This window comes from Tyto alba, unplaced genomic scaffold (assembly GCF_018691265.1).
Source record: "Tyto alba isolate M040663 unplaced genomic scaffold, T.alba_DEE_v4.0 Super-Scaffold_26, whole genome shotgun sequence".
Lineage (NCBI taxonomy): Eukaryota > Metazoa > Chordata > Aves > Strigiformes > Tytonidae > Tyto > Tyto alba.
Genome location: NW_024881300.1, coordinates 22083565 through 22098813, shown reverse-complemented (window position 1 = coordinate 22098813; position 15249 = coordinate 22083565). Strand labels below are relative to the sequence as shown.

The window sequence follows — 15249 nt, the reverse complement described above, 5'->3', positions numbered from 1 at the left end:
ATGGCGGCGGGGGGGTGGCGGCCGCGGGGCCGGCGGGCGGCGGGGGGGTGGGCGCCGTGCACGGCGCTGGCGCTGGGGTGGGCGCTGGGGTGGGCGCTGGGGGCCGCCCCCCCCCACCGCTGCCGCCCCGACGCCGCGCTCCTGCCCCCCCCGCTGCGGCGCTTGGCCGGGGCCGCGCTGCTCCGCGCCGCCGTCCCGCGGCTCCGCGGCGGCTGGAGCCCCTGTCAGCTCTACCGGTACCGACCCCCCGGGCCCGGCGCCCCCCGCCCCAACGGCACCGGGCCCTGCACCCGCGGCTGGCACTACGCGCTGCCCGCCGCCGGCCTCCGCTCCAACCTCGTCACCCAGGTTTGGGGGGGGGGGGGGGCGGGGGGAGGAACACGGGACACACGGACCCCCAAGGGTTGAGGGGGGGTTGGGAAGGTTCCGGGGAAGGGGAGTGTCCAAGGTCGGGGGGATCCCTGGGGTAGGGGGGTCTGTGGTTCTGGATGGGAGCGGGGGGGGGGGGTCCCTGTGGTAAGGAAGGGGTTAAGGGGTGCGAGTGGGTGGGTGGGGTCTGTGGCTGCAGATGGGAGCGGGGGGGGGGGGGGGGGGGGGGGGGGTCCCCGCGGTAGGGAAGGGGTTAAGGGGTGCGAGTGGGGGCCTGGGGTGGGGGGGACGCTGGGCACCCCAGCAAGGGTCCCACGGGAAAGCCCTGGATGTACAGGGGGAGCACTGGGGGGGGAGGTTGCTTGGGAGGGACAAGGGATCCTGGGGACAGGAGAGGGGTCCTTGAGGCAGGGGGGGAGAAGGTGGGAGACCCCCATGGAGGGGCTTTGGGGGTGGCTGGGGGGAGCCCTGGGGTGTCGTGGGAGGGGGCCAGGGCAATAAGGTCCATCAGCTCTGTGTGTCCGACCCCCCCCTTCCAGCCCCACATTTCTGTTTGTGGGGTGGGGACCGGCCAGAATTCCGCTCCCCCCCCACCCCCCCAGGCAACTCCTGGGGATCGGGACCCCCATCTGTCCCACCCCTACGGGCAGTAGGGTGTCTGCCGGGCCCCCCCACCCCGGTGCTGATGTCTCCCCAGTGGGACCTGGTGTGTGCCGCGCGCTGGAAGGTGCCGCTGGAGCAAACCACCCACTTGCTGGGCTGGACACTGGGCAGCGTCGCCGCCGGCCTGGCCTGCGACAGGTAACCGGGGGGGGGGGGTCCCCAGGATGGCTCCCCCCTGGGAAGTGGGGGGAGGGGGAGGTCCCCGTCCCCCCAGCCCCGCTCACAGCCCGTCCCCTCCCCGGCAGGTTCGGCCGCCGGCCCGCCTTCGTGGTGTCCCTGGTGCTGGCGGTGCCCCTGGGCCTCGGCGTGGCGCTGGCCGTCAACTTTGTCATGGTGCTGGTGGCACGGCTGCTCTTCGGGGCGGCGCTGGCCGGAGCCTTCCTCTCCCTCTACGTGGCACGTGAGTTTGCCGTTGGGGGGGGGTCTGCAGTGGCGGTGGGGACCGAGGATGCTCCGGGATGCGGGATGCTCCGGGATGCAGGATGCTCCGAGGTGTAGGATGCTCCCGGATGCAGGATGCTCTAGGGCGCAGGATGCCCTGCGGCTGTGGCACCCACGGTTGCCCCCCCCTTTCCTCCCTCCCCCCCCCCACCTCGCTTTGGCAGGTTTGGAGCTCTGCGACCCCCCGCATCGCCTGGGGGTGACGATGGTGGCCGGCTTCTTCTGGATCGCCGGGGAGCTGCTGCTGCCGGGACTGGCGGTGCTGTGCCGGGACTGGCGGGTGCTGCAGGGTGCTGTCACCATGATCCTGGCTCTGCTGGCTGCCTGCTGGTGGTAAGAAACCCCCCCCCCCCGCCTCGCCCCATGGCTGGGGTGGGGCTGTATGCGTGGGGAGGGGGCTGCTGCCTGCAGTGGGGCTGTGCTGTGCCCCGGGCGCTGGCACCGAGCACCCCAGCCCAGCACACCCCGCCCGGGGCCGCGGTGCGGGATCCAAGGCTGCGCGGGGGCTCTTCAGGTGGAGCACAAGGACCCCCCCACACACACACCACCACCACCCTGGGTAAATATTTGCTCGGGTTTGAAGTTGAGGGTTTCTGGGCAGCGTTGCTTTGAAGCTGAGAAGGTGAGGGGAGCGTGGGGGGGGGCCTCCCGGGAGCCCCGTGACACCCACACTCGTGCCCCAGGTGCCCGGCGCTGCTGCTGGAGTCACCGCGCTGGCTGCTGGCCACGCGGCAGCCGGAGCGGGCCAGGAAGACCCTGCAGGCACTGGCCGAAAGCGGTGGTCCCGGCTCTGACGACAGCCCCAGCCTCCAAGAGAGCCTCCGCGAGGGTGCGTGGCCCCCTCCCCCAAACCCGCGGTGTTGGGGGGGGCGGCGGGACGGCTCTAACCGGGGTCCCCCTGTCCCGGCAGAGCTGGAGTCCCTCTCCGAGGGGTCCCCGCAGCCCCGCTACCACGTCGTCTGCGAGATTTTCGGCACCAGGGTCATCTGGAAGAACGGAGTCATCCTCGGCTTCGCGGCGTGAGCAGGCGGGGCGGGTGGTGGGGTGGGAAGCGGGGGGGTGTTTCCCGCTCAGAGCCCCCCCTTGACCCAGCTCTCCCGCAGGTTCATCGGCTCCGGTATCCGCCACTGCTTCACCCGCAACCTGGCCCCCCACCTGCCCCACTTCTTCTCCTCCTACTTCGTGCTGGTGGGCACCGAGGCGGCCGCCTGCCTCTTCGTCTGCCTGACGGCCGAGCGCTTCGGGCGCCGCGCCGTCCTCCTGCTCTGCACCGTCCTCACCGGCATCTCCTCCCTCCTGCTGCTGGCCCTCACCCAGTGTAAGGGCGGTGCCGGGGACCCCCGCCCTCCCTGCAGCGGGGTGCAGGGGAGGGGATAACGGGATGCTTGGGGCCGGCGGGGGGGTATGCGCAGGATTTGCCCCCTGATGGTGCTTTCCCCTCGCCCCAGACCTGCTGGATCTCGTTGTCCTGACCCTCTCGGTGGTGGGCATCACCGCCTCCCACGCCGTCACCACGCTCAGCATCTTCTTCGCCAGCGAGGTCCTCCCCACCGTGGTCAGGTAAAGGGGGGGGGGACGGGGACACGGACCCACCACCCTCCCGCCCTGCTACCTTGCGACTGGGGGGACACCCAAGCAGGGTCCCCCCAGCCCCCCCCCACTCTGAGCTCCTTTTCCTCCCCCCCCTCCCCGCAGGGGTGCCGGGCTGGGCCTCGTGGTGGGGGCCAGTTTCGTGGGCAAGGCGGCCGCCCCCATCACCGCCATCCCCAACAGCCGCGGCTTCTTCCTGCACCACGTCGTCTTCGCCTCCTTCGCCATCCTCGCCGTCCTCAGCCTCATGCTGCTGCCGGAGAGCCAGGGCCGCAGCCTGCCCCAGTCCCTGCGGGACGGCGAGAGCCAGCGCCGGCCCCCCCTCTTCCACCGACCCCCCCGCGAGGACCACCTGCCCCTGCTCGCCCCCCACGCCATCCCCCACGACTACTCTCACCTCGCCGCTTCCACCAAGACGATGCTGGGCTCCCCGGCCCCCTCCCTGTGAAATGTAGCTGTGCACCCCACCCCCCCCAGGGTCTCCCTGCTGCTGGGGGGGGGCGCTGAGCACAATGCTGGCCCCCCCACACACACACCGTAGAGCACTGGATCCTTGGGTGCTCACAGGGACGGCGGGGTGCAACCAGGACACGGGTGAAGGCTGGAGGGGAGGAGGGGGTCGAGGGAGGCAGCGCACCCACCCCCACGCTGGGGCCAGATCCTGCCCCAGGAGGAGCTGTGCTGGGAGTCCTGGGGCGGGGGTGATGGCCCCCCCCCCCCCCCCCCCCCCGCCGTAGGGGTGTTTTTGGCGGGCGGTCGCAGGCTGCCAATAAAAGTGCCTTGTTTCTACAGGCGGCTGGCGCGGTCGGGGGCCCCGCACGGCACCCCCACCACCGGCCCCCCCTTCTCCAAGATCTTTATTATGGAGGGGAACTGGGGGTCTCCTCGCCCCCCCTCCCAGCTCCTCAGGGTCTTTCCCCGGGGGGGGGGGGGGGGGCTGGTGTTTTCCCCCCCCTCCCAGGGCTCCCCATACTCTTGCTCTCTGCCCTCCTGGGTGTGGAGGTTCTTGGGGGGGGGGGGGAGGGGGGGGCAGGGGGAGGGGGCAGGGGCACAGACCCCTGCCCTGAAGGCCTCTCTTGTTGCACACGCGCGTGCAAAGCCCCTGGCAGCTTGTGCAAAAGATCTCCCGAGAGATGCCCATTCCCTGCCCCAGCATTTTTGGAGCGGGGGGGGGGGGGGGGTTGGGGAGGGCAGCGGGGTACCACCCCCCCCCCCCTCCTTTTTCCTTGCTACTGCCCGTAGAGGTCGGCCAGGCGCCGGAAGCGTGGCCCCCACTCGCTCAGGTAGTCGTAGTCCTGGTCCTCGTCTGTCAGGCTGGAGACGATGGAGCTGAGCGGGCTGGCGACCGACCCCGAGCCCTCGTAGTCGTAGATGAGGGCCGTGTCGTAGGGGGGCACGCTGGGGTCACTGTCGGCAGCCTCCAGCCCCTGCGGGGACGGGGAGGGGGGGGGACACACACACAGACACAGTCAGCTCCCCCCGCTGGGGATGGGGAGGTGGGTAGAGGGGGGGTGCTCAGGGGAGCGCTGGGTCCTGTCCCCAACCTCGTTGATGAAGTCCTCGATGTCGGAGGGGCCGCTGGGCAGCTTGCGGGGGGCCGGGGGGGTGGCGGAGCTGAGCGGGGCGTCCCTGCGCACGGGGGGCTTGGCCCGCGCTGAGAAGAGCTCGGGGTGCCGGAGCTGGTTGATGTCGTAAGCGTCCTGCGGGGATGGGGGTGGGGGGGGGTGGGAGGGTGGGTTCAGGGGTGCAGGGACACACACCCCCCCCCTTTGCCTCCCCGCCCTCGACCCCCCTGGGATTTCCCTCACCTGGTCCTCCTCGCCCCCGCCCTGCTCGTCGTAGTTGAGGATATTGTCGCGCATGTCGTCCCCCGAGCGCTGCAGCAGCCCCTTGCGCAGAGCCCGCCGGCGCCCCCGCGCCCGGGCAGCCCCCAGCCCCACCAGCACTGCGGGCAGAGGGTGGGTGGGCACGGGGTGGGGGGGTGGGGGGGGACAGGACTGGGAGCACATGGGCGATGGGGTGGTGGTGGGACCTGGGGCGATGGGGAGGGGATGCAGCTGGTGGGGCTGGGAGAGTGGGATGGGGATGGTGGGGAGGGATGGGGGGGTGGGCTGGGCAATGAGGGAAAGGGGGTGGGGGGGGTCTTGGTAGGGGTCCAAAGGGGTTGTTGGGGGACTGGGTGGCCAGGACCAGGATGGGGTGATGGGGGGACACGGGCAGGGAGAAGTTGGGGTGTTTTGGACCAGGATGGGGTGATGGGGGAACACGGGCAGGGAGAAGTTGGGGTGTTTTGGACCACGATGGAGTGATGGGGGACACGGGCAGGGAGAAGTTGGGGTGTTTTGGACCAGGATGGGGTGCTGGGGGACATGGGTGAGGACTGGATGGGGTTGCCAGGACCAGGATGGGGTGCTGGGTGGGGGGACGAGGTGACGAGAGGGTGCTGGTGGGGTTGGGATGGGTGGCCAGCACCCACACTGCGTGGTAGGGCACGGGGCTGGGGTGCTGGGTGGGGGTGAGGCCGGTCGGGGGGTCCCACTCACCGAGGAGGAGGATGCTGCTGCCGAGGATGATCATGAGGGCCCCGAGGGTGACACTGGCCCCGGCGGTGGCGGCGGCCAGGACACCGTCCTCGCAGGTGCCGTCCCGGCCGCAGTGGCACACCGAGATGTTCAGCAGCTCCTGCCGCTCCCGCGGGGGGGTCCCCGAGTCCCGGAGCAGCAGCGGGAGCGAGTAGGGCCCCTCGGGGAGCTCCACCAGCACGGCCAGCACCGCGTGGGTCACTGTGGGAGGGACATGGGCAAGGGGTGAGCCGGGACCCCCCCGGCCCCCCTCCCCAAGCAGCAGCCCCCTCCCTGCCAGCCCTCACCATTGAAGCGGGTGATGCTCCAGTTGCGGGCAAGCTGGGGGTGCTGGGGGCTGAGGTGGAAGTGGAAGGGGGCACCGTGGGGGGGTCGGTCAGCATCCGTAGCCCCCAGGAGCAGCTTCCCCCCGCGGCCTGGCCGCCCGCAGACCACCCCGGCCGGCGGCTGCAGCAGCGGCGCGTGGTCGTTCACCTCCAGGATCTCGATGGAGAGGGTGCCGGTGGCGGAGAGCGGGGGCTCGGCTGGGGGCACGGAGCAGAAGGGTCAAGGGAGGGGTGTGGGGGGGGGGGACGACAGCATGAGCTGGGGGGGGGGGGGGGAGGGCATGGTGGGGAGGGGCAGCTCACCGTCATCGCGGGCAAGGATCAGGGCGATGTACCAGCCACCCTGCAGGAAGGCGGAGGGGTGCAGCAGCTCCCGCTTGGTGCGGACGGTGCCGGCGTGGGGGTCCAGCTGCAGCCAGTCCGCCGGGTCGTAGAGCAGCGCGTAGCTGTGGGCAGGTTGGGGGGGTGGGGGGGTGGTCACACCCATCACACCCCACCCCCAAAATACCCACCGCAGGCTGCGAACGCCAAATACGCCGGGTGCGAGGGGCCCGGGGACTCACGTGAGGGTCTGGAGCTGGCGGGTGTCGGGGTCGCTGGCGGTGTAGGTGGTGACGGGGGTGCCCGGGGGGGCCCCCTCCAGCACGCTGACCCGCCGTGGGTTCTCGCGGAAGACGGGCGCCTCGTTCACGTCCCGCACCCGCACCCGCACGGTGGCCAGCGCCCGGGGGCTGGCGGGGGCCGCGGGCTCCAGCGGCCGCTCGTTCCGCACCGACACCGTCAGCTCGAAACGGTCCCGCACCTCGTGGTCCAGCGGCTGCCGAGAGGGGCCACGGGTCAGCCGAGCCGTGGGACACCCCCCCCCACCCCCCCAAACTCCTCCGGCTGCACCTTGGCCACGGAGAGCACGCCGTCGTTGGTGTAGGGGTCGGTGCGGATGGCGAAGGCGCCCTCGGGGTCACCCTCCAGGATGGTGAATTTGGCCAACCAGTTGGGCGAGCCGGCCAGGTCCTTGTCGTGCACGAAGACCTTGCCCACGTCCACGCCAGCCGCTTGCTCCTCCACCTCCATGGAGAACTGGGGGAGAGCGGCGTGGGGCTTGGCGGGGGGGGGGGGGGGGGCGGGTCTGCCGCTTTGGGATGCTGCTGCACCCAGGGGGGGCCGGATCCCACCCGGCTGACCCCCTCCGTGTGTCCCCCCCCCACCCCGCTGCGGCCACTGACCTCCTCCTTGGTGAACTCGGGAGGGTTGTCGTTGATGTCCTCCAGGTAGATGATGGCCGTGGCGGTGGTGGTGAGCCCGTCCCCGGACATGTCGGCTGCCTGCACCGTCAGGTTGTACACCCCCACGGTCTGTGGGGAAGGAGGGAGGGGTGGGGGGTGGTGGTACTGAGCCCCTCCAGCCCCCCCACCCCCGGGCGCCCAGAGCTCCTCCAGCTGCTGGCCACCCACCCTGTCCCCACGCTTGGGTCTGCTCATGGCTGGAGCTGTGGTTTTACCAGGTGGGGGGTGTCTCTGGCTGCCCCCCAGTCCCGGTGCTGCCTGTGTGTGTGTCCCCCCTCCCCTCCGCCACGTCCATACCTCACGGTCAAGGCCGGGCCGGGCGGTGCAGATCTCGCCGGTGGTGGCATTGATGCTGAACATGGTGGCAGCACCCTGCTCCAGGATGGAGTACCGCAGCGCCGCGTTGTCCGTGTCGGGGTCGTCGGCGTCGGTGGCATCCGCCGTCATCACGCAGGTCCCTGCGGCCACAGGAGCACCCCCCAGTTGGGTGCCGGTGGCTCAGCACCCCCCCAAAGCCAACCCCACCCCCCCATCCCCTGGCCCCACCTGGCTCAGCCCCCTCCACCACGCGCCCCGTGAAGACGTCCTGCCGGAAGAGCGGCCGGTTGTCGTTCTGGTCCACCACGATGATCTCCAGGTCGGTGGGGTCCTCCAGCGTCACGCCGCCCAGGTCCAGCGCGAAGGCTTTCAGCTGCGGGCGCAGGGCTGGGTGGGTTGGGGTCCAGCTGGGACACACACACCCACCCCCCCCGGGGAGGGGGGGTGCTGCAGGCAGCCGGGCAGCATCCTTACCCGGAATCGGTCGTTCTCCTCCCGGTCCAGCATGGCGTTGAGGAAGACCTTCCCGCTGAACTTGTCGATGGAGAAGATGCCCAGGGGCTCCTCGTCCACCCCCGGCCCCTTAATGCTGTAGATCACCCCCCCGGGCTGCTGCTTGTCAGATTTGATCTGCCCCGGGGAAAGCAGGGCTGGTGGTCCTGAGGCTTGGAGGGAGGGGGGGGGGGTGGGGGGTGGGGTCTGTCCCCCATCCTGGGGTCCCCCCTGAGCCTCCCCTCCACGTCCTGTTCCTGGGGTGCCCCTCATGCAGTCCCTCTGCCCAGGGTGCCCTCGCCCCAGCCCCACCTGGAATTGTGTGTGGGGGGGGGGGAGGGATTGCTCCCAGCCTACCTGCACCAGGAGGTGGGGGATGCGCTTGTGGTTCTCCGAAATGCTGATGGGGGGGATCACCCAAGCCCGCTTCACCCGCCGCGGACCCTCGTGCTGCCGCCAGGCCTGGGGGCTGCCCGGGGCTGCAGCACCCAGCTGGGCTGGGCTGGCACCCTGGGAGGGGGGGCGGGACACACGGTGCTGCCGGTGACCCCAAAACCTCCAGAGCAGGGGGGTCAGACCCCTCCCAGATGGGGTTGGGTCTGGGGGAGCGGAGACGCCACCCAGCTCCCCCGGGAGCTTTGTGTTGGTGGTCCCGTGACATCCTGGCGTGATGGTGACGGGTGTCTCACCGGGAGGGGGTACCCCACAACCGAGCAGCCCCACGGGACCCCCACCGTGGGGATGAAGGGGGTTACCCCGAGCTGGTGAGGGCAGAAGGGGCAGGGATTGCACAGAGCCGGGTTGCCAAGGGGGGCACAGGGAGCTGGGGGGGTTAGGATGCGTTTAGGGGCTGGGGGGGGTCAGGGAATTGGGGAGGGGTGACAGGGGGGTCTGGAGCTGTGGGGAGCAGGAGTGGGGGCTGGGAGATGGGGGTTAGGAGGGGGGCAGGGAGCTGTGCAGCCTCCCCTCGCCCCCCCCATGCCACGTTCGTCAGGGTTCCCCCTCGTCCTGGGCCCCAGGGACACGCGCTGTCCCCTCCCTGGGGAGGGGGCACATCTGGGCAGCACCGGGCCTTGCAGCCCCCCCTGCACCCATCCTGGCTGCACCGCTGGGTGCTGGGGTGCCCCGGGGTGCCCCAGGTCCCTGCGTGGGCAGCAGGGACGGCTGTGCTGGGGGTCCCTGGGAATGGGGGGGGGCTGTGTGGCACAGGGGGGTGGGGGGAGCTGCCTGCCAGCCCCAGGGGACGGGCAGAACAAGGGGCTTGTTTTGAAGGGAGCTGCCCCACAGCCTCCAGCTGCCCCCCCAGGAGAGACACACCCTCCCCCTTCCCTGGGGGGCTGCTGGAGCTCAGGGCGGATGGGCAGGGGGGCAATGGGGGCCCTGCTGCTGCGGGGGGGGGGGGGGGGGGGGCTGCCCTGCAGGGCCCCCTCCTCTGCCCTGAGCTCCCGGCTGTGCGGCCCAGGCCAGAACCCCAACAGCCCCATGTGGCTCAGGCCTGAGGCCACAGTGAGGGGCTCTGGGGCGGGGGGGGGGGGGGGGAACATGCATGGACAGGCAGTTGCAGAGAGGGTCTGGGAGGACAGGGGGAGGGTGGGAAAGGGGGGGAGCAGGGTGTTTCTGAATACCTAACCCTCCCCCAAATTCCAATCCCCGGTCCACAAGCGCAGGCAGCATGCCGGAGCCGCAGGCCCCCCCCTGCCGCCACCATCTGTGGGGTGGGAAATGCCTCCAGAGGGGGCACCAAGCCCCCATCACCCCCATCCCCAACCCCGCCGCCCCCCAGGGACGTGCCTCCGCGGGCTTTGGGGTCCGGCTGCCCCCCACCCCCACCCCCCCAGCACCGTGTCCAGGGTCCCCATCCCAGCCGGCTCTCCTGGGGGCATGAAGAGAGGTGTGTGTGGGGGGGTGTGGGGGGGGGGTTGTCCCCCATCCCCATCTCCCCTCTCCCCTTACCCGAGCGCAGAGGGGGGCGAGCAGGCAGGCGAGGAGGAGCGGGGGGCCCATGGCGGAGAAGCGGGGCGCAGTCCGGCCGCCAGCCCCGAGCCGCTCGCCGGTCCTGAGCTAAAATAACCGCGGAGCTGGCTGAGTGACAGCACATGTGCTGCCGGGCGGGCCGGGCCCCCCCCCGGGCCGGGCAGCTGTCCTCATGCCCCCCCCGGCCGGCAGCCTGCACCCCCTGCCCGGCGGGGGCCCGGCGGGGCGGGCGCTGGGGGGTTCGGGGGGGGCTGCGGAGGGACGCGGGGTAGGGGTGTGTGGGGGAGGTGGTGGTGTGTGTGGGGGGGTCCCCGCTGCTCCGGGGGTGGGGGGCCGGGGGGGGTGCGCGGCCCCCCCGGGGCAGGGCGGGCGGGAACGCGGCAGCTGTCGCCGGGAGCGCCCCCGGGGATGCCGCGACGGGGCGGGCGGGTGGGAGAGACCCGGCCCCTCTGCCCCCGCCGCGGGTGGGTCCGGCGCCGGCACCGGCACCGGCACCGGCACCGGCACCGGCACCGGCCCTGCCCGCCCCCCGTCGAGGCGAGCCCGCCCCGGGCCGTGGCCGTGGCAGTGGCCGTGGCCGTGGCCGGGGCGGGCTCGGGGGAGGGACGGCAGCTTCCCGCGGTCTCCGGTCCCGGCGGGTTCCCGCGGGGCGGAGCAGCACCGGGCTGCTCCCGGAGCCGCGGCAGGACCCAAGACCCCCGGCCCCGCTGTCCCCGATCCCCGCCGGTGCCAATCCCGGCGCTGCTCCTTGACCACGGGGACCGGTCCCGGTGCTACCCGCGACCCCCGGGGCCGGTCCCGGTGCTGCCTTGAAAGCCGTTGCCGGTCCCGGTGCTTCCTTCCCTTGACCCCCGGGGCCGGTCCCGGTGATGCCCCTCGACTCCCGTTGACGGTCCCGGTGCTGCTCCGACCCTGGGGCCGGTCCCTGTTGCCGGTCCCGGTTCTTCCCTCGACCCCCGGGGCCGGTCTCGGTGCTGCCCCAGACACCCGTTGCCGGTCCCGGTGCCACCCTGGACCCCAGTTACACGTCCCGCTGCCACCCCCGGTCCCCGTTGCCAATCCTGGTGCCACCCCCGGTCCCGGTGTCGCCACGACGCCGCGGCACCAGGTGGCAGCATCGTCCCGGCCACCGGCCCCGACACCGGCGGGTCCCCGCCGCCCCGGGTGCCGCAGCGGGCCCCGGGCAGGGCGGAGGTGGGGGGGGGGCCGGGGGGACCCTCGCCCTCCCGGGGACCCCCAAGCGCTGGGCTTTGCAAGGGAATGTGCCACGTCTTGGTGACACTGGTGGCATCACCACGTCCCTGCGTGGCTGCTGTGGCCACCCCTGCCCGGCCAGCACCGCTCCCCTTTTTTGAGTGTAAGTGGCCTCGGTGCCTCGGTGCGGGAGCGTGGGGCACTGACACGGGTGGAGGGGAGGGCACAAGGCGTGGGCAAAGGGACGCAGGATGTCTTCTGTCCATCCCCAGAAGCTGAGCGCTGGTGACAGGGCTGTCTGTGTCCCCAGGGACAGAAGGAGGGGACACGAACGTCGGGCACCGGTGACCCACGACACGGCTGGGGCCCCGGCGTGGGCAGCAGCGCTCACTTGGCCGTCTGTCTGTCCGCTCCCATCCATCCACCCCCCCATCCCCTCCTCGCCCTGCCACCCTGCATCAATGTCACAGCGAGGAGCTGCCCCGGTGGCGCTGGCTGGGGGGGGGGGAGTCCCACCAGCTGCCCCCCCGACCCTAACGCTTCGTGGCAGATGTTCCCTGCCACCAGCACCGTGGCAGGGGGGGCACGGGGGGGTGGCAGACGTGACGGGCTCTGACAAGGTGCCAGTCCCAGCTCAAGGTGCTGGCGCTGCCGGCGTGGCTCTGGCTGTGGCACAGCAGCAGGACACCCCCCTTCCCTCCCTGTACCCCCCCCGCCTCGTCCAACTCTGGCCCTGCCCCTCTCAAACCAGGGCTCCTACTGGGGTGCAGGGATTTGGGATCCCACAGATGCTGGGTCCAAATGGTGCCAGCCCCCGCCTACGACCCCCGCCTCCCCTTGGTGAGAAGGGGTCACCCTATTTTGGAGGGGTCAGGTCCCCCCCTCCTAGCTGGTGCCAGGCCAGTGCAAGAGCTGTGGGTGTTGGGGGACCAGTTGTGCCTCTGCATCGTGGGTGTTGGGACCAGTCGTGTCTCTGATGTGAGTGTGGCAGGACCAGTTGTGGCCCCAGTGAAGGGACCGGGGGGGTCGGGGCAGTGCCCTGTCCCCACCATGCCCGGTGATGGGGACAGCGAGGTGCCAAACGCCGGCACGGCAGCCGTAAAGCCACTGGAGCTTTGACTTTTATACGGCAATAAAAGATAATGTCAGCTATAAAGCACGAGAGCAGGTCCCGGCGTGCTGAGCCGCCCGCTGAGCCCAGGGCAGGGCCGAGCTGCTGGGAGCACTGGGAGCGGGGGGACACGGGGGGGGTGGGTGGGCAGCCCCCAGCTCCTTGGGGACACCCCAGCAAGGTGATAGCAGGACCCTGGGTGCCCCAGGGTGGGATGCGGACGGGGGGGGGGGGGGGGGGGGGGGGAAACGCTGCGGGACGGCCACGGCCAAGGCGTTAAAAAGCTACTGCTTTGGGTGGTGGTGGTTGTTGTTGTTGTTGTTGTCGGTTTAATGGTTTTATTGCGCGATGCTGGGACGGGCCTGGCAGCCCTTAATGAAGGAGATTGATGGCTTAATAGCCTGTAGCCATTACGGGGTAATTGAATGGTTGTGTACATATGATCAGGCCGTCAATGCGGATGTGGCTCGAAGGAGAAGCGCCTGGAGCCGCGGGGACACACACACACACACACACACACAGCCCTGATGGGCGCAGCGTGGCGGGGGGGGGGAGCAGACCCCACGGCCTTGGGGACCCCCCATCCATCCCTGAGGTCCAGGCTGTGTTGGTGCCTTGGGGCTGCATCCAGCGGTGAGGGGCTGGAGCGGGTCTCCCAGTTCATCCAGTGGCCCTGAGTCATCAAAACCCAACTCGGGGCCAGCTCGAGTCCCAGCCTGGGCTCTGGGGCACCGTAACCAGGTGCTTTAACAAGGCTTTTAATTAACGGGTCCCGTCGATAGGGATGAACAGTGCTGGGGGAGTGGAGCTGGGGGCCACGGGGCTCCAGCAGAGATGGCAGCCCCAAACTGGGGGCCACAGCCACGGCCACTGGCACCCCAAGGCTGCACCGCTGACCACCCTCCCTGCCGAAACCACCACCGAGGAGAAAACCCGGCAGAGTCGCCGCCGGGTCCCCGCGCCGAGGTGCGAGTCAAACTACTCATTTTAGAGTGTGACAACCAGGTGTTTTACAGTATTTGCTACCTGTGATCATCCATCAAAGCAATCGATAGCGTTCCTGCAGAGTTTTATTAATGATCTTGTCACTGGGCTGGTGCTGGGTGCCTGGGGTTGTCGAGAATGATAGATCATTAAGAGCTTTTGCTGCTATTTATTCTCCAGTGACCTTGTCTCTCTCCATTGTTGCTTGCTTAAGAGTTATGAATGTGAGACATGATAATTTGATATTGATCTATTTGGTAAGTTAAAAAATTTACCGCATCGTTGATGTTTTAACAAAGGTCCCTCCTGCAAACCGGCGAGAGACACCGGTGCCCGGTGCTGGATGCCGCGGTGAGGGGCCAAGCCGGGCACCACGGCGGTGCAGCCGTGTGCCTGCCGGGCAAGGGGTGGCTGCGTGGGGTCTGGGTGTCCCTGGGGGCCCCTGACCCAATCCCAATTCTGAGCCCGAAGTGCCAAAATCCCGGCGCTGGCACTGCCCTGGGAGACGCAGCCGTGGGCAGGGGATGGACAGAGCGGTCCAGGGCTGGGTCCACCCAGAGCCCCATCAGCTGGTGGGGAAATCCGGGGCTCCCCACCACCCCCTTGGCACTGGACAGGACTGGAGCAGCGTCCCGGTGTCACGCTGGCTCCCCAGTGCACTGTCCCCACGCTGGGGAGGGACCCACCGGTCCTGGGGCACGGCTGCCTTCCCCCCACCTCGGCATTATCGACCCCCACCTCGGCCTTATCGACCCCCACCTCGGCATTATCGGCCCCCATCGCCCACTGCCGCGTGGCCGGCAGCTCACACACGAAGTCAAACAGGGACAAACACCACCACCACCACCCCCCCCTTTATAAAGGCAGAGTTTATCGATACCGCCCGTCCTCCAGGCAATCGATGAACCTTTAGACGTGGGTGCACACACGCACGCGTGGTATAAATCACCCTGCAACTGCTCCCCTGTGCCTCCAGCACCCTGCTCAGCTCAGCCCCCACCCCACGCTGGACCATACACCCGCCGTGGCTTGCACCCCTCGCCGCGCTGTGCGCTCACCCCGGCTAAAAAAAAACCAGCCCATGTCCAGCTCCTGCCTGGCCACACCGTTCCTCCGCGCCCTCGCTGCGTGCCGGCGCCTGGCTGGCGCCTGGGCGAGGGGGCGATGGGCCGGGTGGGTGAGGGCAGCCGGGGTTTATTTGTGATTTTGTATTTATTCTTCGCTTCTGTTGGGAAATGGGAGGTGGGGCTCGGCGGAGCGGGGAGGGGGACGGCACCGATTCACAGCAGGTTATGGGGCATCCCACGAGGAGCAGGGTCCCACCGGTGAGGGGATCCGCTCCCTCTCTATAAACCGAGGCACGGGGAAAGTTGCTGAGTCTGTGGGAAAGGGCAGAAAGGATGCAAAATAACCAGGCAGCTGGCTGAAGACAGGCGTTTCCATCTCGAGAGTAATTTCATCTGGCGATGAGGTGCATGTGGCTTGAGGCAGTGCCATAACGGGAATGGGGACGAGCATCCAGAGGCAGAGGAAGGTGAGGAGGGGGAGCTGGGGTGCCCGGACAGCCCGTCCCACCCAGGCAGAGTGGCTCCGGTGGGTTGGCATCACTGGGCTGAAACCCACGGAGGGCGAGTGGGGCCCGTCTGCCCCCGAGCAGCTGCTGCTGTGGATGCAGGAGGGTTCGTGGTGGTTGTTTTTCACCTGCCTCCCACCATCAATAGAGCGATTTTGGCCAGCATGTGCCTGCTGCCAGCACTGGCACAGGGGGCAGTTCTGGCCCAGGACCGCCCCCCCACTCTGTGTTCATCCCACGTTTTTAGATCCAGGACTGCCCCGAGCCTCCTGCAAACAGCTCCTGCACAAGCAAGGTGGCCCTGCAGCTCGGGCTCAGGTCAGCCAAAGAGACCGTGTGGGATGAATCC

General features: G+C 69.9%; 2 protein-coding genes across 2 annotated transcripts; one reads left to right on the top strand and one right to left on the bottom strand.

The window, feature by feature from the left end:
* SLC22A31 (solute carrier family 22 member 31) lies at window positions 1-3952 on the top strand. Its single transcript, XM_042797649.1, has 9 exons — window positions 1-348; window positions 1067-1170; window positions 1278-1432; window positions 1638-1806; window positions 2157-2302; window positions 2384-2492; window positions 2577-2791; window positions 2922-3033; window positions 3169-3952. Exons 1-9 carry the CDS (start codon window positions 1-3, stop codon window positions 3509-3511), a joined length of 1701 nt encoding a protein of 566 aa, XP_042653583.1. The 3' UTR covers window positions 3512-3952.
* A 340-nt stretch (window positions 3953-4292) lies between these two features.
* Window positions 4293-10068, bottom strand: CDH15 (cadherin 15). The gene is made up of 14 exons (XM_042797328.1): window positions 10018-10068; window positions 8422-8574; window positions 8047-8202; window positions 7801-7945; window positions 7552-7712; window positions 7195-7323; window positions 6863-7048; window positions 6535-6788; window positions 6275-6417; window positions 5933-6169; window positions 5607-5846; window positions 4872-5008; window positions 4608-4763; window positions 4293-4490 (listed from the first exon to the last, which is right to left on the bottom strand). The coding sequence occupies exons 1-14, from the start codon at window positions 10066-10068 to the stop codon at window positions 4293-4295; spliced, it is 2346 nt and encodes a 781-aa protein (XP_042653262.1).
* Window positions 10069-15249: the final 5181 nt, after the last annotated feature.

Bases quoted from the DNA above. Each gene is read 5' to 3' on its own strand.
- SLC22A31 (XM_042797649.1), top strand. From the start codon at position 1: ATGGCGGCGGGGGGGTGGCGGCCGCGGGGCCGGCGGGCGGCGGGGGGG. The intron at 1,171-1,277 runs GTAACCGGGGGG...CCTCCCCGGCAG, and splicing joins GCCGGCCTGGCCTGCGACAG to GTTCGGCCGCCGGCCCGCCT. The intron at 1,433-1,637 runs GTGAGTTTGCCG...TCGCTTTGGCAG, and splicing joins CCTCTCCCTCTACGTGGCAC to GTTTGGAGCTCTGCGACCCC.
- CDH15 (XM_042797328.1), bottom strand. From the start codon at position 10,068: ATGGGCCCCCCGCTCCTCCTCGCCTGCCTGCTCGCCCCCCTCTGCGCT. The intron at 7,713-7,800 runs GTGGGGCCAGGG...CTGTGGCCGCAG, and splicing joins GGTGGAGGGGGCTGAGCCAG to GGACCTGCGTGATGACGGCG. The intron at 7,049-7,194 runs GTCAGTGGCCGC...GCTCTCCCCCAG, and splicing joins CCGAGTTCACCAAGGAGGAG to TTCTCCATGGAGGTGGAGGA.